The sequence below is a fragment of the Oncorhynchus clarkii genome, chromosome 7, assembly GCF_045791955.1.
Source record: "Oncorhynchus clarkii lewisi isolate Uvic-CL-2024 chromosome 7, UVic_Ocla_1.0, whole genome shotgun sequence".
NCBI classification, from domain to species: Eukaryota; Metazoa; Chordata; class Actinopteri; order Salmoniformes; family Salmonidae; genus Oncorhynchus; species Oncorhynchus clarkii.
This window is the reverse complement of record NC_092153.1, coordinates 58761945-58781584: the sequence shown is the minus strand read 5'-3', so window position 1 is coordinate 58781584 and position 19640 is coordinate 58761945. Positions and strand designations below refer to the sequence as shown.

The following is a 19640-nucleotide window of genomic DNA, read 5'->3' as shown; positions in this document are numbered from 1 at the left end:
GAGCCACTGCCTGTTCACCCCGCTATCATCCAGAAGGCGAGGTCAGTACAGGTGCATCAAAGCTGGGACCGAGAGACTGAAAAACAGCTTCTATCTCAAGGCCATCAGACTGTTAAACAGCCACCACTAACATTGAGTGGCTGCTGCCAACACACTGATTCAACTCCAGCCTCTTTAATAATGGGAATTGATGGGAAATGTAAAATATATCACTAGCCACTTTAAACAATGCTACCTAATATAATGTTTACATACCCTACATTATTCATCTCATATGTATATACTGTACTCTATATCATCTACTGCATCTTTATGTAATACATGTATCACTAGCCACTTTATGCCACTTTGTTTACATACTCATCTCATATGTATATACTGCATTCAATACCATCTACTGTATCTTGCCTATGCCGCTCCCTACCATCACTCATTCATATATCTTTATGTACATATTCTTTATCCCCTTACACTTGTGTCTATAAGGTAGTAGTTTTGGAATTGTTAGCTAGATTACTTGTTGGTTATTACTGCATTGTCGGAACTAGAAGCACAAGCATTTCGCTACACTCGCATTAACATCTGCTAACCATGTGTATGTGACAAATAAAATTTGATTTGATTTGATTTGAATAAACACCATGGGACCAAGCAGCTGTCATACTGCTCAGGAAGGAGACGCATTCTGTCTCCTAGAGATTCATGTAATTTGGTACGAAAAGTGCAAATCAATCCCAGAACAACAGCAAAGGACCTTGTGAAGATGCTGGAGGAAACGGGTGCAAAAGTATCTATATCCACAGTAAAACGAGTCCTATTTCGACAACCTGAAAGGCCATTCAGCAAGGAAGAAGCCACTGCTCCAAAACCGCCATAAAAAAGCCAGACTATGCTTTGCAACTGCACATGGGGACAAAGATCGTACTTTTTGGAGAAATGTCATCTGGTCTGATGAAACAGAATAGAATAGAACTGTTTGGCCATAATGACCATTGTTATATTTGAAGGAAAAAGTGGGAGGCTTGCAAGCCGAAGAACACCATCCCTACCATGAAGCACAGGGGTGGCAGCATCATGTTGTGGGGGTGCTTTGCTGCAGGAGGGACTGACTGGTGCACTTCACAAAATAGATGGCATCATGAGGCTGGATAAGTTGGCGGATATATTGAAGCAACATCAGTCAGGAAGTTAAAGCTTGGACGCAAATGGGTCTTCCAAATAGACAATGACCCCAAGCATACTTACAAAGTTGTGGAAAAATGGCTTAAGGACAGCAAAGTCAAGGTATTGGAGTGGCCATCACAAAGCCCTGACCTCAATCATATTGAAAATGTGTGGGCAGAGCTGAAAAAAAACATGTACGAGCAAGGAGGCCTACAAACCTGACTCAGTTACACCAGCTCTGTCAGGAGGAATGTGCCAAAATTCACCCAACTTATTGTGGGAAGCTTGAGGAAGGCTACCTGAAATGTTTGACCCAAGTTAAACAATTTAAAGGCAATGCAAACAAATACTAATTGAGTGTATGTAAACTTCTGACCCACTGGAAATGTGATGAAAGAAATAAAAGCTGAAATAAATCATTCTCTCTACTATGATTCTGACATTTCACATCGTTAACAATAAGGTGGTGATCCTAACTGACCTAAGACAGGGAATTTTTACTAGGATTAAATGTCAGGAATTGTGAAAAACTGAGTTTAAATGTATTTGGCTAAGGTGTATGTAAACTTCCGACTTCAGCTGTACATTCTAAGAGTATTTCTCCATTCTGATGGTTTAATACTGTTCAATTCAACTAAAACAAATTTCAGTACTTTTATTATTTCTGCATTTCCTGCACTCAATTGCAGTGGTGGAAAAAGTACCCAATTGTCATACTTGAGTAAAAGTAAAGATATGTTAATAGAAAATTACTCAATTAAAAGTGAAAGTCACACAGTATAATACTACTTGAGTAAAAGTCTAAAAGTATTTGGTTTAAAATATACTTAAGTATCAAAAGTAAATGTAATTGATAAAATGTACTTAAGTATCAAATAATTTCAATTTCCTTATATTAAGCAAACCAGATGGCACCATTTTCTTGTTTCTTTTGTATTTACAGATAGCCAGGAGCACACTCCAACATAATTTACAGACAAAGCATTTGTGTTTAGTGAGTCCTCCAGATCAGAGGCAGTAGATGACCAGGGATGTTCTCTTGACAAATGCGTGAATTTGACCATTTTCCTGTCCTGCTAAGCATTTCAAATGTAACGAGTACTTTTGGGTGTCAGGGAAAATGAATGGAGTAAAAAGTACAGTATTTTCTTTAGGAATGTAGTGTAGTTGTCAACAATAAAAATAGTAAAGTAAAGTACAGATACCAACAAAAAAAAATACTACTACTACTTAAGTAGTACTTGAAAGTATTTTTACTTAAAGTTTTTACACCACTGCTCAATTGAGAAATTCCACACTGCTACGTAGGGCTGCACGATATGGGCAAATAATCCAGGACTTATTTTTAACCATATGTTGCAATTGCGATTTCACTTGTGAATTACAGCAAAACTGTTGGAATCATGGAAATAGAATGACTATTATAATTCTATAGTTAGAATATAATAGTGGGCACTTTGAAAACAGTCTTGTTTGAGATGACAACTAATTAAAATTCCAGGGAGGAGTTATTGTGACAGGGTAGGAACTAAAGTGTTGATAAGTGTTCCCTAGAGGATCCTATAGGCTTTGGCTACATTGCATGTTCTCATAGCTACTTCATGTAACTAACATATTCTTGCTTTGCATATTCCTCTTTGATTTAGAAGATACTGTTGCATAAACAACATGCTGATTTAGATCTACACCATCACTGGTATTATCAGGCTGTATTAGCTAGCTATGTTTGCTCTTACTCAGTACATTTATTAGCTAGCAATTAGCATCTCACAAGATTTAGGGCAACTTGCTAAGAAAAGACAAACTAGCTGTTTGCTGATGTAAGAAACACAAACTAAGTGTCATTATAGAACGCTAGTGGATTTATATTATGAAGCAAAGTGAAAACAGCATTGTTGTCATCAACATTGTTGCATGTGCTGCATTAACCATGCAGACTGAAAGCAAGTGTCGTGGTTGAGGAACATCAAATGCGCTCCTTGAGTGACAGGGGGCGTGGCTAGGTCTGTGTGGAAAGTAGCACAGAGAGAAAGAGATGACTCAAGTAGCGAAGTAAACTATAAAAATTGACATTACACATGGCATATTACATTTAACAAATTAAATATTCAAATACTGGTATAGAAGGTAGAGTAAAAACCCAAACCGGTCCCTGCATCAATACCAAATATCATAAAATACAGTATACCGCCCAGCCCTAATGTGAGGCCTACAGTCAGTGTCCAGACCTCAGTTAGTCTACTATTCCAACTACTAGGCTACAACACTCTCAAATAATTGTGCCAAAGAGACATCCCTTTCAAAACACCAAAAAGTGTTTTGAATGAAATTTGGTGATTGTTATTCATTAGGCCTACACAAGTTTTGTAACATGAATTGATGCGTACACGTCTGTCCGCGGGCGACTGTCTCGGCCACTCATCTTTGCCTTGACAAAATTTCAGTGTTATCATTGAACCATGCCGCATTTTGGAACATATTCCACAAGTTTAAGTCTATTCACTCATTTTTCACCCGACTGACATACAGTAATGATAAATAGTGTAATAGAGTTCCACCCCTCCCTTTTGCCCTCAGAACAACCTCAATTCAATGGGGCATGGACTCTACAAGGTGTCAAAAGCATTCCACAGGGATGCTGGCCCATGTTGACTCCAATGCTTCCCACAGTTGTGTCAAGTTGGCTGGATGTCCTTTGGGTGGGGGACCAGTCTTGATACACACAAGAAACTGTTGAATGTGAAAGACCTAGCAGTGTTGCAGTTCTTGACACACTCAAACCGTGTGCCTGGCACCTACTACCATACCCTGTTCAAAGGCACTTAAATATTTTCTCTTGCCCATTCACCCTCTGATTGGCACACATACACAATCCATGTCTCAATTGTCTCAAGGCTTCTCAAAATCCATCTCCACCCCTTTATCTACACTTATTGAAGTGGATTTGACAAGAGACATCAATAAGGGATCATAGCTTTTACCTTGATTAACCTGGTCAGTTCATGCTATTTTCATGACATATTCATAATGTTTTGTACACTCAGTGTGTTTTAATTATTGTGATAGGCTCATCCTTTACCGGTACGGTGTACCCCAACTATTTATTTTGCCGGTATGCCTTACCGTCCTGGCTTACTTTCACTCCTGGTCTTGCAGGAATTTCACATCACAAATGTAATCTTCAACCTGTTTCTCTTGTAGCCTGTCTGCTCCTATTACCATTGGGTCACATGAGCATAGCCAGCCCGTCCCACTCGCCACCCAGCCTGTGTTCAGCCCTTATCATCAGTTAGCCTAGATGTGTACCGAGATCCTATCTAACAGGCAGCTGTTGTGTGGCTGCCACAGCTTGTTGACTAAACACCCAGGCTCATGTAAGGACTGAATCAAAATACAGTTCCCAGCTGTATATTTAGTGGTGCATTACAGTACAGGTATAGTAAAATATTAACAAGGATGTAACCATAATACTCCACGAACTGTTGCAGTGTAAAATTACTAAACAGTGGGGCCTCGAGAAGGAGGCCTAGGAACAACCCTCAAGACAGTTTGTTCTTACAGCCACTGTGTCAGAAGAAATTCCCCGCAAGCACTATAAATGAAAATGAACAGAACTGCATAAATACTAGTCAGGGTGTACTTACTAGACTATATTTAGTGTCATAAGTTCAGTTCTCATCTGACCCATGGGAGGGAGGATTTGCCCATCTCTTTGACATTTATGAGTCAGTTGTATGCTAATGCCAAAGTAAACTGGAACCACAATAGGGGGGAAATCATCAGCTGTGCAACGTGGCATTGTACAGCTGACTATTAATGCTCCCAAATCAGAATTCACATTCAGCTCTCTGGATTCAAGGCATGTCCCTTTGAAAAGAGTGGCCAGTGAGAAAACATCTGAAAGTGAGGACAGTTTATTTATATCAGTTATTCTCTCTCTCTCTCTCTCTCTCTCTCTCTCACACACACACACTTCAGGTACCTTACCTCTGTGGAGTCATCGTAGGACACACGGATGGTATTGAGCTTTGGCCCAATACTGACAGTCTCTGTGAAAGCTGCACCACAGTCTTTATACGGTCCTTTATGGAATTTGTAGGCAATAGTAACGTTTTTGATATAAGGCGACCCTGTCTTGATATTGACCTTAGTGAACAGCCCAGAGTACACAACAGCTGCAACCACCGTTACAATCAAACACAAGATGAGAAACACTATCAGTGCTAAAATAATAGAGTCAGACATTTTCTACACTAACACTGGTGCCACTGATGCAACTCAACCTCTTCCAAGTGAAACGTTCTATTTTGATTATGTCAAGCTTTATATGAAGTGTCAAGAAGAGCCTCCTCGGAATGTACAAATTTGCGGACAGTCTACAAACTACAAAGCGCAAACGTCATGAATAAGATATCCCCGAGATTTGAAAAGAAGATGCATATGAATTGTTTGTGATGTAAAAACGAGAATAATCCGTTAAACTGTTGTTTGCATTCATACGATTTTCCGTGATAACTGAAGGTAGGACGAAAGATTTTTATAACTAACCCAAGATAGACCAGAGCCTGTCGTTTCCAATGGAGCAAATTAATCATAGTCTGCAGCACAAGCACGGAGGTGGGCAGAGCCAAGCACAAGCTAGTGAGATCCTATTGGCGCGTTTTAGAATTTATTTGCATCTATTCGTTAGGGAACGCCTACTCTGAAGTGCGCATGGGCAATAATAAAAGCCCGCTCTTGCACTCCTTTTAAACATCCCAATTTTTAGAAACTTTGGCAAAGGGTACATTATACGAAACGCATACCACACTGTTTGTTACCAATTTTAGTTTTGGAAACAGAAAACTAATTGCAGATCAAATGTTTCATCAATGAGAACATTTGCAGAATCTTCTCCCACTGCCGGCCGCTGGGCTTCCTCCTCATCATATTTGGTAGTGAGTTGAAACGCCAACAGGATGCTTCACATGTATACATCCTGTGAGATATCTGGCTCATTGCTCATCTGTGGTAGGACGGTGGCGTTATATAGACTAACACCGTTTATTTCCCTAAACACAGGAACATGCTTCCCGGATAAACCATATAGCCTCGTATGAAGGGGTGTCCCTTTTCGACGAAGCTATAATCATAAAAAATAACATAACATTTGTGCATTATTGTGGGAATTATTATTACATTATCAATCGGCTGGTTGGCTAGTCCAGGTGCCATTTATTTTAAAGTAGCTAAAATATATTACCACGAGACTACATCCGCATCCTGTTACACCCTATGGTTGTGTAAACTTCGTAGGTTCCTTGACCAAAGAGATGCGTACATGGGGCGTGTTGAGCTGATCACTTTTGTCATTGTTAGTCACCGCCTTTCAAAGTGTTGCATTATGGGGATAAAAATTGCCAGACTTGCAATTACATGTCGACTGCATGAACTTTACAAAAATTATTTTGATCAAAGGTCAAGAAGTTTTCACCACAGTCAACTGCAAGTTAAGTGTTTTATGGGGATTAGAGACATTTATTTCGACATGAAGAACAACTTTCATAAACAATGGCAACACTGCCATGTTGTACTTAGCCTTGTTGTTGGAAAACCACATCAGTAGCCAGGTTTCCATCCAATTGGCGACAGATTTTCATGCGAATATTCTAGAATGCCGATGGACTTGTTGCGGATAAAAATATGTGCATGATGACAGTGCACACGAAATTGTCTGAAGTTTTCAAAATCGAAAGTTAAATGTTTCTATCGCATTTTCAACCCTACCGATAGTTTAGTCACAAAACTGATGAGTTAAATAACAAATGTGCCTACTATGGTTTTGGCACATGCGCTGTAGCCAACAGCTCGCAGATACAGTGCGGGTAGGCTAGTCTACATGATGAGATTATTATGGATAATAAGAGCCAGAATATTTAAGCATCGATCATCATGTAACCAGAATAAGACCCTCGATATGTATTGTAATGGAGCATCAAGATCACTGTGCACATTCACCACCCTGTGAAGTTCATCATAGATAATTTCATCTGTAGCCTTATAAACTACTTGGTTTCCTGAGTCGTAAGTGGGAGGACCACACACACCATATCGTGTGACTAAGTTTACTTCAATATGATGGTGATTATATTCACATTTGCGCATAAAGGAGTTTCCACCGACCTTTCTTTTTTGCATCACAGCTGTCGTGATTTTTTTTATATACGGTATGACTTTACTCGCAAAACTGTGGAAGGAAATGTGGTTAGTGTCATACTTTCAGCTGTTACAGATGCACCTCCCCCAACTTCACTCCTCAACCTTCTTCTACTGTTGGTTGTTTTCGCCTTACCACTCAAATGAGCCCATTGCATTATCTACTACAGTTTCAGGCAATCAATTTTTTATTTTTATTTTACCAATCAATCAAGCTTGTGAGACTGGAAACAAGACTAACTTGTATATATTTGAATGATACAGGACGTCACATTATATATGATAACTATTTGTTTTTTGTTTTTTGAGAAAAAGTTTGAGGTGGGGGTTTTTAAGTGTTTCTTCTCCAATTTGTGCTTTGGCCACAAATACGAGTATAGGACGAGTCAACAACATTATTTGGATATGAGTTAACAGAATGTTAACTTTTAAAAGTGAGATTTTAACTGGGCAGTTACTTTAAAACATGCTAAACTTGATTAACATATTTATAGAGAAAATCTGTAAAATATTTAAAGAGAGTCTTATACATGAATAATAATATTTTACAGTTGAAGTATTTCATTGCAACATACTGTATCTTCAAAGTAAATCTAACTTTTCTGCACTCAGCAGCTTTCCAAAACGTCACAATTTCATAAGACCCTTTCTCAGCCTCAGACATTAGTGTTTGAAAAAATGCAGCACTCTATTGCCGTTTGCAGCGTTTTGAACATCCACTAACATAGTGACCCCTCTTTCCACAGTAATCCCCTAATTGTCCATTTTCTCAATGGCAGCAACGCACAAGGAATCCTCTCTTGGTTCTCCCTGACCTATTCCTATCTGAGGGTGCAAAGGGATATGGGTTAAGCAAGGTTAGAGTTTGTTGACACAAAGGTCAAGAGTTCACAGAGTTGACAGTATTCCTACACATTGTCCTAATTATCCGAGTCATCTGCAATTTCATCGTTGTCCCCCTCTTCCTTCCTGTTGCCATTCTTCCTCTCCTCAGAGTCACTCTCCTGGGCCTGAAAGAAACAGTAAAACATTTGTTTGAGCTCTCTAATTTTGCCACAGCAGGGCATTAGACAGGAAAACATCTCACTTTGCAAGCAGAGGAAGTAGCTATGTGTTATAAACAAACTGAGAAGTGTTTAAGAAGGATTGTACAGCAAATCACCCCCTTAGTGTAGAATAGAAGGCTACTGTCTAACAACATGGCTCAGTGCGCCTGAACATGCCTCACTGTTGTTTTCTGGATCTAGCCAGTAATGATTAGCTAGGAACAAAAACAGTACAACGTATCTTATCAGCCCAGTGTTCCACACACAGCTTCCCATTTCCCTTACAGCTAGCTGTCTGTAAACCTCAATATTCACTAGATAAGGATCCTCCGCAAATCGAAATTAATTACCTCGACACCGGTGCCCCCGCACATTGACACATTGACTCTGTACCGGTACCCCGTGTATATAGCCCCACTATTGTTATTTACTGCTGCTCTTTAATTATTTGTTATTCTTTTCCCATATTTTTTCTTTTTTTAGGTATTTTCTAAAAACAGCATTGTTGGTTAAGGGCTTGTAAGTAAGCATTTCACTGTAAGGTCTACCTGTTATATTCGGCGCATGTGACAAATACAATTTGATTTGATTACAATAGACAGAAAGCTTGCAGAAAATTAAAGATGATAAAAACGCCACATAAAAGCTTTTGTCTGTTTTCCTTATGGGAATTTAGAATAGTGTTTCAATCAAATATGTAACAAAGAGAGAAATTATTTTAGAAATTACATTTAACTCAGTAGCTTCATAAGTTCATTATGGCCAGTACCTCATCTTCTGACTGCTCCTGAGGCAGCAGGGAGTCTTCCTCTTCATAACTCCCCTTTGAGCGTTGAGAGAGGATCTCCTCACCCTGCAACACAAAGGCATCTATTTGATTTGATTTATTAGGATCCCCATTGGCCAACACCAATGGCAACATCTAGTCTTACTGGGGTCCGACACACAAAGAAAAATACATTATAGACAAAAGACTTTGCAATTGACATACATTTAAAAACATTAACATGTAGTGTGTGTGCGTCTATCAGTTACACAAACAGTACCTGTCAAAAGTTTGGACACACCTACTCATTCAAGGGTTTTTCTTTATTTTAACTATTTTCTACAATGTAGAATAATAGGGAAGACATCAAAACTATGAAATAACCCATACGGAATCATGTAGTAACGGGGGAAAAAAAGTGTTTTATTGCTTCTTTAATCAGAACAACAGTTTTCAGCTGAGCTAACATAATTGCAAAAGGGTTTTCTAATGATCAATTAGCATTTTAAAATGATTCACTTGGATTAGCTAACACAACGTGCCATTGGAACACAGGAGTGATGGTTGCTGAGAATGGGCCTCTGTACGCCTATGTAGATATTCCATTTTTTTTTAATCTGCCGTTTCCAGCTACAATAGTAATTTACAACATTATGTCTACGCTCTATTTCTGATTAATTTGATGTTATTTTAATGGACAAAAAATGTGCTTTTCTTTCAAAAACAAGGACATTTCTAAGTGACCCCAAACTTTTGAACGGTAGTGTAGATTTTATTGTGTTGATGGATTTCTTGTGTATTATGTATTGATGACTATTGTAAATTATGTCAAATAATTCAGCATTAGCTGCTATTAACACCATGTAATGTTGCCTTATTGAATTTTAAATAAACCATTCTCTAGTATTTTTCCCCTCAGTATTTTGTATTGTATCTTGTGCTTTTTAAAACTGAAATCCAACAATTGCATCCCCAGCTTCAGGAAAGACTCCAGGAAAAGACGGCCATACTAGCAACAACACCAACATAAAAAGACAGGTAATATAATAGTTATGGAATCTGTCTGACACTGTGGCAGCGTGAGCCAGTGTCAATGTACTGAGACTCCCCTTCAGGCACACATTGAGCACGGGTCTGTTGTCAAACACCTGGCAAGGAGAAGATGGAGGCGACACATTAGAATACACACACTACCTCGAGCTTCTCAACACCCAAACCCAGCCAGGAGAGCCCATCCACATGCACACACACATACACCCCTGCACTGGAGCCAGTAGAGCATGACAGATGGCTTGATCTCCCTCCATCCAGAGTGTGTGTTGGAGAGGCAGAACACCTGGGGGAATACATGTTTACACGCTTCTCATTTGGCGTGGACACAGTAATTTAAATGCTATTTCCAGCAATACATGTTCCATAGTGAACTGAACAATCATTACACATACAAGACACATCATGTGTTTGAATAAGGGTTAACCCATTCATGACAAGCTCCTAGTACAAACAGACTCAGTACTTTGACCAGGTTGACCAGGATGTGGAAGTCTCTGACAACCAGGTTCCATGTCAGCAGCTTCTCACTCTTCACCTGGACACAGAAATGGGTAAATGTCCCATTATAAATCACACAGAGTACGCACTAATGCTTGCTGAATGTATGCAGTCACACACAAGCGTATCATAGTCACTGTCTACTATCGCCCACTAGCCAGCTAGCTTGCATCTGCTCTGCTCCACTGGCAGTTCCTCTGTGCCTGCCTGTGTATGTGTCCAGTTGTGTAACTGGTGTACCTCAGTGCTGTCACTGTGCCTGACAGGAGGAATCTTCCTCACAGCCTTCTCAAGCTCTCCCATCATTCCCTTATAGAACACCAGGAACGTCAGCCTGGGGAGGGGGGGGTGCGCTTATAGAGGACAGGAGAGATAGTGGTAGTTGTACGCATATGTACCAGGACCTACCTGTTGAGAGTGGGCCAAGTTCTAGAGCTGGCGTCTTTGGCTACTGCGTTGAGGATCTCAGGGATGCCCTCTCCAGCTATCTCCTCCACTGCCTTCAGAACATCATCAGTGTGCTCCAGGTAAATATTACAGAGAGGAGGAGAAGGGAACACAAACACCATGAACACTCTGAATAGTATTATTCACCTTATACAGCCAGTGGGAGCATGGCAACCACAATAGCAGGAGAAGAGCTACAATAAATGGAGGTTACAAGAGGGTTGGGTCTATCCAATAAAGTAAATTCCCCTTTCCAGTGTCTGTGGTATACTGACACCTAATGGCCACCTTAATTCATTAACTGCTCTACATCATCCATGAATCCATGTGGGACACACACCTGAGGAGAGTTTGGAGAGTCTTGTTGTCTTTGGGTCCTCTTTGGTTCTATCGGTCTCCGCTCGTAGTCACCAACTCCTGGCACAGGAACTGCCGGGCTAGGGTTGCTAGAGGCAGAGACTTATATACTGAACAGATCCTCATTGAAAATCAATGTAACTTTTCAGAATATCATTACATCTTTGGAATTGACTGGATTGAAATGGAATTGATCCTGATACAGTCCATTTTACTGTTGCATCAATCTTATAGACATTGATTTAATGCATGTCTTACCAGTCTGCTCCCTGTTTGTAGCCTGGTGCCCTCCTCTCTCAGCCACAGTGGTGAGGAGCTGGGAGAGTCACAGAGCTATGCTGAGGCTGGGCACTGTACTGGTTTTTAGACAGCAGAGTCTGCACACAGCAGGAAAGACAGCAGGAAAGACAGTCACAAAGGGGGACTACAACAATGAGCTAAATGTGTGCCGAGACACACAAAAATATGAAGCTGTGTTGTGTCTTGTGTACCTGGAAGTGATTGTGGCAGATTGTGGCACCACAATAAGTGTTGAATCTCATCTCAGGAAAAAGTTTTAAAAAATATATATTTTCTTTCCCTTCTTTGGAATAGCAGTGGAGCTAGACATGGGAGCTCCCTCTGTACTCTCCCCATCAAAGTTGGCTAGAGGAGGAGCATAGCCAGGGATTTCTGAAACACAAAAGCTGGAATGGTCAAATTAACAGTCCATGGAATTCTCACATTTTCAAAGCATGTAATATTTAAACATTTTGATCAGAAAAATGTTGATAAAATTACATTTTAATTTCCTGTCCGTTGTTATAGTATTGTTTCAGTGCAGTATTGTACCTGCCAAAGTCCTGTCCAATAGAGTCTGGAGGTAGGTGATGTTCTGAAGACGAGTCACCACCTTTATTTTCATCTCAGGGTCTTTCTGACTGCAGAATGCATTCACAACCTGTATATACACACACATACACACACACACACACACACACACACACATACACACATACACACACACACACACATACACACACACACACATACACACACACACACACACACACACACATACACACACACACACACATACACACACACACACACACACACACACACACACACACACACACACACACACACACACACACACACATACACACACACACACACATACACACATACACACATACACACATACACACATACACACATACACACACACACACACATACACACACACACATACACACATACACACACACACACACATACACACACATACACACACACACACACAAGCAGGTGAGTTGAGTAAACACAGACAAACATAAACACATTGGTAAAACAGATGAGATCAGACTGAGCTAATTTGATTAGTGAGTCAAGTGTTGATAGATACAGTTGAAGTCTGAAGTTTACATACACTTAGGTTGGAGTCATTAAAACTCGTTTTTCAACCACTCCACAAATGTCTTGTGAACAAACTATAGTTTTGGCAAGTCGGTTAGGACATCTACTTTGTGCATGACACAAGTCATTTTTCCAACAATTGTTTACAGACAGATAATTTCACTTATAATTCACTGTATCACAATTCCAGTGGGTCAGAAATTTACATACACTAAGTTGACTGTACCTTTAAACAGCTTGGAAAATTCCAGAAAATGATGTCATGGCTTTAGAAGCTTCTGATAGGCTAATTGACATCATTTGAGTCAATTGGAGGTGTACCTGTGGATGTATTTCAAGGCCTACCTTGAGGGACTGGTGCACTTCACAAAATAGATGGCTTCATGAGGATGGAGAATTATGTGGATATATTGAAGCAACATCTCAAGACATCAGTCAGGAAGTTAAAGCTTGGTCGCAAATGGTTCTTCCAAATGAACAATGACCCCAAGCATACTTCTGAAGATGTTGCAAAATGGCTTAAGGACAATAAAGTAATGGTATTGGAGTGGTCATCACAAAGCCCTGACCTCAATCCCATATAAAATTTGTGGGCAGAACTGAAAAAGTGTGTGCGAGCAAGGAGGCCTACAAACCTGACTCAGTTACACCAGCTCTGTCAGGAGGAATGGGCCAAAATTCACCCAACTTATTGTGGGAAGCTTGTGGAAGGCTACCCGTAAACGTTTGACCCAAGTTCAACAATTTGAAGGTAACGTTACCAAATACTAATTGAGTGTATGTAAACTTCTGACCCACTTGGAATGTGATGAAATAAATAAAAGCTGAAATAAATCATTCTCTCTACTACTATTCTGTCATTTCATACATTCAACACAGATACGGGTGGGAGAGGTGTGTAACATGAACATGGGAAACATGAAGAGTGACTTATAGGTGTGACATGCAAGATAAGACAGATCCACAAATATGTCATATGAATGGAGTCCACACCTTGCTATAGACCATAAAACCCTTGTCTAAGACATCCCATTACCCCATTGTCTAAGAAAGAGCTGTACTGACCTCTCTAAACCAGTTGATGATGTGGAAGAGCAGGCCAGAGAGGAACTCTCTACCTGGCTTGGACAGGCTCTCTGACTTCTCCACCACATCCATGTCAGTCAAGATCAGAGGGCAGCCTGCAAACACACACACACACACACACACACACACACACACACACACACACACACACACACACACACACACCATTAGAAAGGCAAGAACCATAGCATGTCTACTCCATTCCCAGCACAGCAGGCTGAGTCGAAACATGCAGGTTGTCATTTTCAAAAAGTACTTGTACTTATGCGTATAACTGGGCCGATAAAACAAAAATGATCGACACTGACCGTACCAACATTTACAGTGCCTTCAGAAAAGTATTCACACCCCTTGTTACAGCCTGAATTTAAAATGGATCACATTGAGATTTTTTTTGTCACTGACCTACACACAATACCTCTTCATGTTAAAGTGGAATTATGGTTTCAAATATTTGACAAATAAAAAATGTTGAAATATCTTGAGTCAATAAGGATTCACCCCCTTTCAACCCCTTTGTTATGGCAAGCTAAAATAAGTTCAGGGGTAAAAATGTGCTTAACAACTCACATACGTTCCATGGACACATTCTGTGTGCAATAATAGTGTTTAACATTACTTTTGAATGATTACCTCATCTCTGTACCCCACATATACAAAGACCAGGGAGGTTTTCCAATGCCTAACAATGAAGGGCAGCTATTGGTAGATGGGTAAAAACTAAAAAAGCAGACATTGAATATCCCTTTGAGCATAGTGAAGTTATGAATTACACGTTGGGTGGTGTATCAATACACCCAGTCACTACAAAGATACAGGTGTCCTTCCTAACTCAGTTGCTGGAGATGAAGGAAACAGCGCAGGGATTTCACCATGAGGCTAATGGTGACTTTAAAACAGTTACAGAGTTCAAAGGCTGTGATAGGAGAAAACTGAGGATGGATCAACAACATTGTAGTTACTCCACAGTACTAACCTGATTGATAGAATGAAAATAACAAAGCTTGTACAGAATACAAATATTCCCAAACATGCATCATGTTTGCAACTAGGCACTAAAGTAATACTGCAAAAAATATCGCAAAGCAATTAAGTTTTTGTCCTGAATAAAAAGTGTTATGTTTTGGGCAAATCCAATATAACACATCACTACTGAGTACCACACTTCATATTTTCAAGCATGGTGGTGGCAGCATCATGTTACAGAGCCTTGCAAAAGTATTCACCCCTTTGTGTTTTTCCTATTTTGTTGCATTACAACCTGTAATTTAAATAGATTTTTATTTGGATTTCATGTAATGGACATACACAAAATAGTCCAAATTGGTGAAGTGAAATGAAAAAAATAACTTAAAAAAAAAAAACGTTAAAAAAAAAACGTTAAAATGTTGAGTGCATATGTATTCACTCCCTTTGCTATGAAGCCCCTAAATAATATCTGATGCAAACAATTACCTTCAGAAGGAACATAATTAATCAAATAAAGTTCACCTGTGTGCAATCTAAGTGTCACATGATCTCAGTATACAGTTGCAGTCGGAAGTTTACATATACCTTAGTCAAATACATTTAAACTCAGTTTTTCACAATTCCTGACATTTAATCATTGTAAAAATTCCCTGTCTTAGGTCAGTTAGGATCACCACTTTATTTTAAGAATGTAAAATGTCAGAATAATAGTAGAGAGAATGATTTATTTCAGCTTTTATTTCTTTCATCACATTCCAGTGGGTCAGAAGTTTACATACACTCAATTAGTATTTGGTATCATTGCTTTTAAATTGTTTAACTTGGGTCAAACGTTTCAGTTAGCCTTCCACAAGCTTCCCACAACAAGTGGGTGAATTTTGGCCCATTCCCCCTGACAGAGCTGGTGTAACTGATTCAGGTCTGTAGGCCACCTTGCTCGCACACACTTTTTCAGTTCTGCCCACACATTTTCAATAGGATTGAGGTCAGGGCTTTGTGATGGCCACTCCAATACCTTGACTTTATTGTCCTTAAGCCATTTTGCCACAACTTTGGAAGTATGCTTGGGGTCATTGTCCATTTGGAAGACCCATTGTCCTGAGATTCAATATACAGTGCCTTGTGAAAGTATTCGGCCCCCTTGAACTTTGCGACCTTTAGCCACATTTCAGGCTTCAAACATAAAGATATAAAACTGTATTTTTTTGTGAAGAATCAACAACAAGTGGGACACAATCATGAAGTGGAACGACATTTATTGGATATTTCAAACTTTTTTAACAAATCAAAAACTGAAAAATTGGGCGTGCAAAATTATTCAGCCCCCTTAAGTTAATACTTTGTAGCGCCACCTTTTGCTGCGATTACAGCTGTAAGTCGCTTGGGGTATGTCTCTATCAGTTTTGCACATCGAGAGACTGAATTTTTTTCCCATTCCTCCTTGCAAAACAGCTCGAGCTCAGTGAGGTTGGATGGAGAGCATTTGTGAACAGCAGTTTTCAGTTCTTTCCACAGATTCTCGATTGGATTCAGGTCTGGACTTTGACTTGGCCATTCTAACACCTGGATATGTTTATTTTTGAACCATTCCATTGTAGATTTTGCTTTATGTTTTGGATCATTGTCTTGTTGGAAGACAAATCTCCGTCCCAGTCTCAGATCTTTTGCAGACTCCATCAGGTTTTCTTCCAGAATGGTCCTGTATTTGTCTCCATCCATCTTCCCATCAATTTTAACCATCTTCCCTGTCCCTGCTGAAGAAAAGCAGGCACAAACCATGATGCTGCCACCACCATGTTTGACAGTGGGGATGGTGTGTTCAGCTGTGTTGCTTTTACGCCAAACATAACGTTTTGCATTGTTGCCAAAAAGTTCAATTTTGGTTTCATCTGACCAGAGCACCTTCTTCCACATGTTTGGTGTGTCTCCCAGGTGGCTTGTGGCAAACTTTAAACACTTTTTATGGATATCTTTAAGAAATGGCTTTCTTCTTGCCACTCTTCCATAAAGGCCAGATTTGTGCAATATACGACTGATTGTTGTCCTATGGACAGAGTCTCCCACCTCAGCTGTAGATCTCTGCAGTTCATCCAGAGTGATCATGGGCCTCTTGGCTGCATCTCTGATCAGTCTTCTCCTTGTATGAGCTGAAGGTTTAGAGGGACGGCCAGGTCTTGGTAGATTTGCAGTGGTCTGATACTCCTTCCATTTCAATATTATCGCTTGCACAGTGCTCCTTGGGATGTTTAAAGCTTGGGAAATATTTTTGTATCCAAATCCGGCTTTAAACTTCTTCACAACAGTATCTCGGACCTGCCTGGTGTGTTCCTTGTTCTTCATGATGCTCTCTGCGCTTTTAACGGACCTCTGAGACTATCACAGTGCAGGTGCATTTATACAGAGACTTGATTACACACAGGTGGATTGTATTTATCATCATTAGTCATTTAGGTCAACATTGGATCATTCAGAGATCCTCACTGAACTTCTGGAGAGAGTTTGCTGCACTGAAAGTAAAGGGGCTGAATAATTTTGCACGCCCAATTTTTCAGTTTTTGATTTGTTAAAAAAGTTTGAAATATCCAATAAATGTCGTTCCACTTCATGATTGTGTCCCACTTGTTGTTGATTCTTCACACAAAAATACAGTTTTATATCTTTATGTTTGAAGCCTGAAATGTGGCAAAAGGTCGCAAAGTTCAAGGGGGCCGAATACTTTCGCAAGGCACTGTATATATATCCACATAATTTTCCTCCCTCATGAAGCCATCTATTTTGTGAAGTGCACCAGACCCTCCTGCAGCAAAGCACCCCCACATCATGATGCTGTCACCCCCAAGCTCCACGGTTGGGATGGTGTTCATCGTCTTGCAAGCCTCCCCCTTTACCCTTAAACATAGTGATGGTCATTATGGCCAAACAGTTCTATTTTTGTTTCATCTGACCAGAAGACATTTCTCCAAAAAAGTATGATATTTGTCCCCATGTGCAGTTGCAAACCGTAGTCTGGCTTTTTTTATGGCGGTTTTGGAGCAGTGTCTTCTTCCTTGCTGAGCGACCTTTCAGGTTATGTCGATATAGGACTCGTTTTACTGTGGATATTGATACTTTTGTACCTGTTTCCTTCAGCATCTTCACAATCTCCTTTGCTGTTGTTCTGGTATTGATTTGCACTTATCGCATCAAAGTACGTTCATCTCTAGGAGACAGAATGCGTCTCCTTCCTGAGCGGTATGACGGCTGCGTGGTCCCATGGTGTTTATACTTGTGTACTATTGTTTGTACAGATAAACGTGGTACCTTCAGACTTTTGAAATTTGCTCCCAAGGATGAACCAGACTTGTGGAGTTCTACAATTGTTTTTCTGAGGTCTTGGCTGATTTCTTTTGATTTTCCCATGAAGTCAAGCAAAGAGGCACTGAGTTTGAAGGTAGGCCTTGCAATACATCCACAGGTACACCCCCAATTGACTGAAATTATGTCAATTAGCCTATCAGAAGCTTCTAAAGCCATGACCTAATTTTCTGGAATTTTCCAAGCTGTTTAAAAGGCACAGTCAGCTTAGTGTATGTAAACTTCTGACCCACTGGAATTGTGATACAGTGAATTAGAAGTGAAATAATCTGTCTGAAAACAATTGTTGGAAAAATTACGTCATGGCATCACATATCCCCAGAAAAAACACTAGACTAACAGGGCTCCACCCACTTGAGCTCGCTGGCGATGTCACTGTGCTGGGAGTCCTCCAAGATCTCTGGCAGACTGTTGATGTCACGCTGAATCTCCACTGGCGCCATGGAAACCAGCTGCATCAGCTTACCTGCTAACTCCTTGTCACACCCTGATCTGTTTCACCTGTCCTTATGATTGTCTCCACCCCCTCCAGGTGTCACTTATTTTCCCCAGTGTATTTATTCCTGTGTTTCCTGTCTCTCTGTGCCAGTTCGTCTTGTATGTTTCCAAGACAACCAGCGGTTCTCCCGTTCGCCTGCTTTTTGCATAATCCTTTTTTTTTAGTCTTCCCGGTTTTGACCCTTGCCTGTTTCTGTACTTTGTTCCTGTACCCGCCTGCCTGACCATTCTGCCTGCCTTGACCACGAGCCTGTCTGCCACTCTGTACCTCCTGGACTCTGATCTGGTTTTGACCTTTTTGCCTGTCCACGACCATTCTCTTGCCTACCCCTTTGGATTAATAAACATTGTAAGACTCCAACCATCTTCCTCCTGTGTCTGCATTTGGGTCTCGCCTTATGCCTTGATAGTGACAGGTTACAGTGAGGTTTGAGGAAAGTCAGTCTAGCCTTGCTACTTAGTGGGAATATACAGATGGAATTAGTGTAGAGTATAGGTTAGATCTGCTGTCATAGTGTTAATGACCAAAGTCTACAACAAAAAGAAAAAAGGAAAGGCTTTACAAAATTGTGGTCATATTTGAATTTCACATCCAGTGGAGGATGATGGATAAATACCCCAACACTACTTAGACCAAGGTGTTTTTGCATAGAGAGAGGCTGTCAAACCTGCAGCATCTTGATCCCCAGCAGCATGCACAGCAGACTCTCCTAAAATGAACTGACAGAGCTGGACCACAGACAGGACACAAAGTTATGTTTCCATGTAACAATTCTCTACTGCCACTGAGCAACCATTTCAGAGAATTT

At 40.2% G+C, this 19640-nt stretch overlaps 1 protein-coding gene and 1 pseudogene across 1 annotated transcript in view; both read right to left on the bottom strand.

Moving 5' to 3' along the window:
• Window positions 1-5757, bottom strand: part of LOC139413561 (testis-expressed protein 264 homolog) — a 121512-nt gene extending 115755 nt beyond the window's left edge. Inside the window, exon 1 of the mRNA XM_071161067.1 lies at window positions 5152-5757. Within this exon, the coding sequence (XP_071017168.1) occupies window positions 5152-5409 (258 nt within the window). The 5' untranslated portion in view covers window positions 5410-5757. The remainder of the gene's footprint in view (window positions 1-5151) is intronic.
• A 4288-nt stretch (window positions 5758-10045) lies between these two features.
• On the bottom strand, window positions 10046-18776 carry LOC139412636 (Fanconi anemia group D2 protein-like; annotated as a pseudogene).
• Between the last annotated feature and the right edge of the window lie 864 nt (window positions 18777-19640).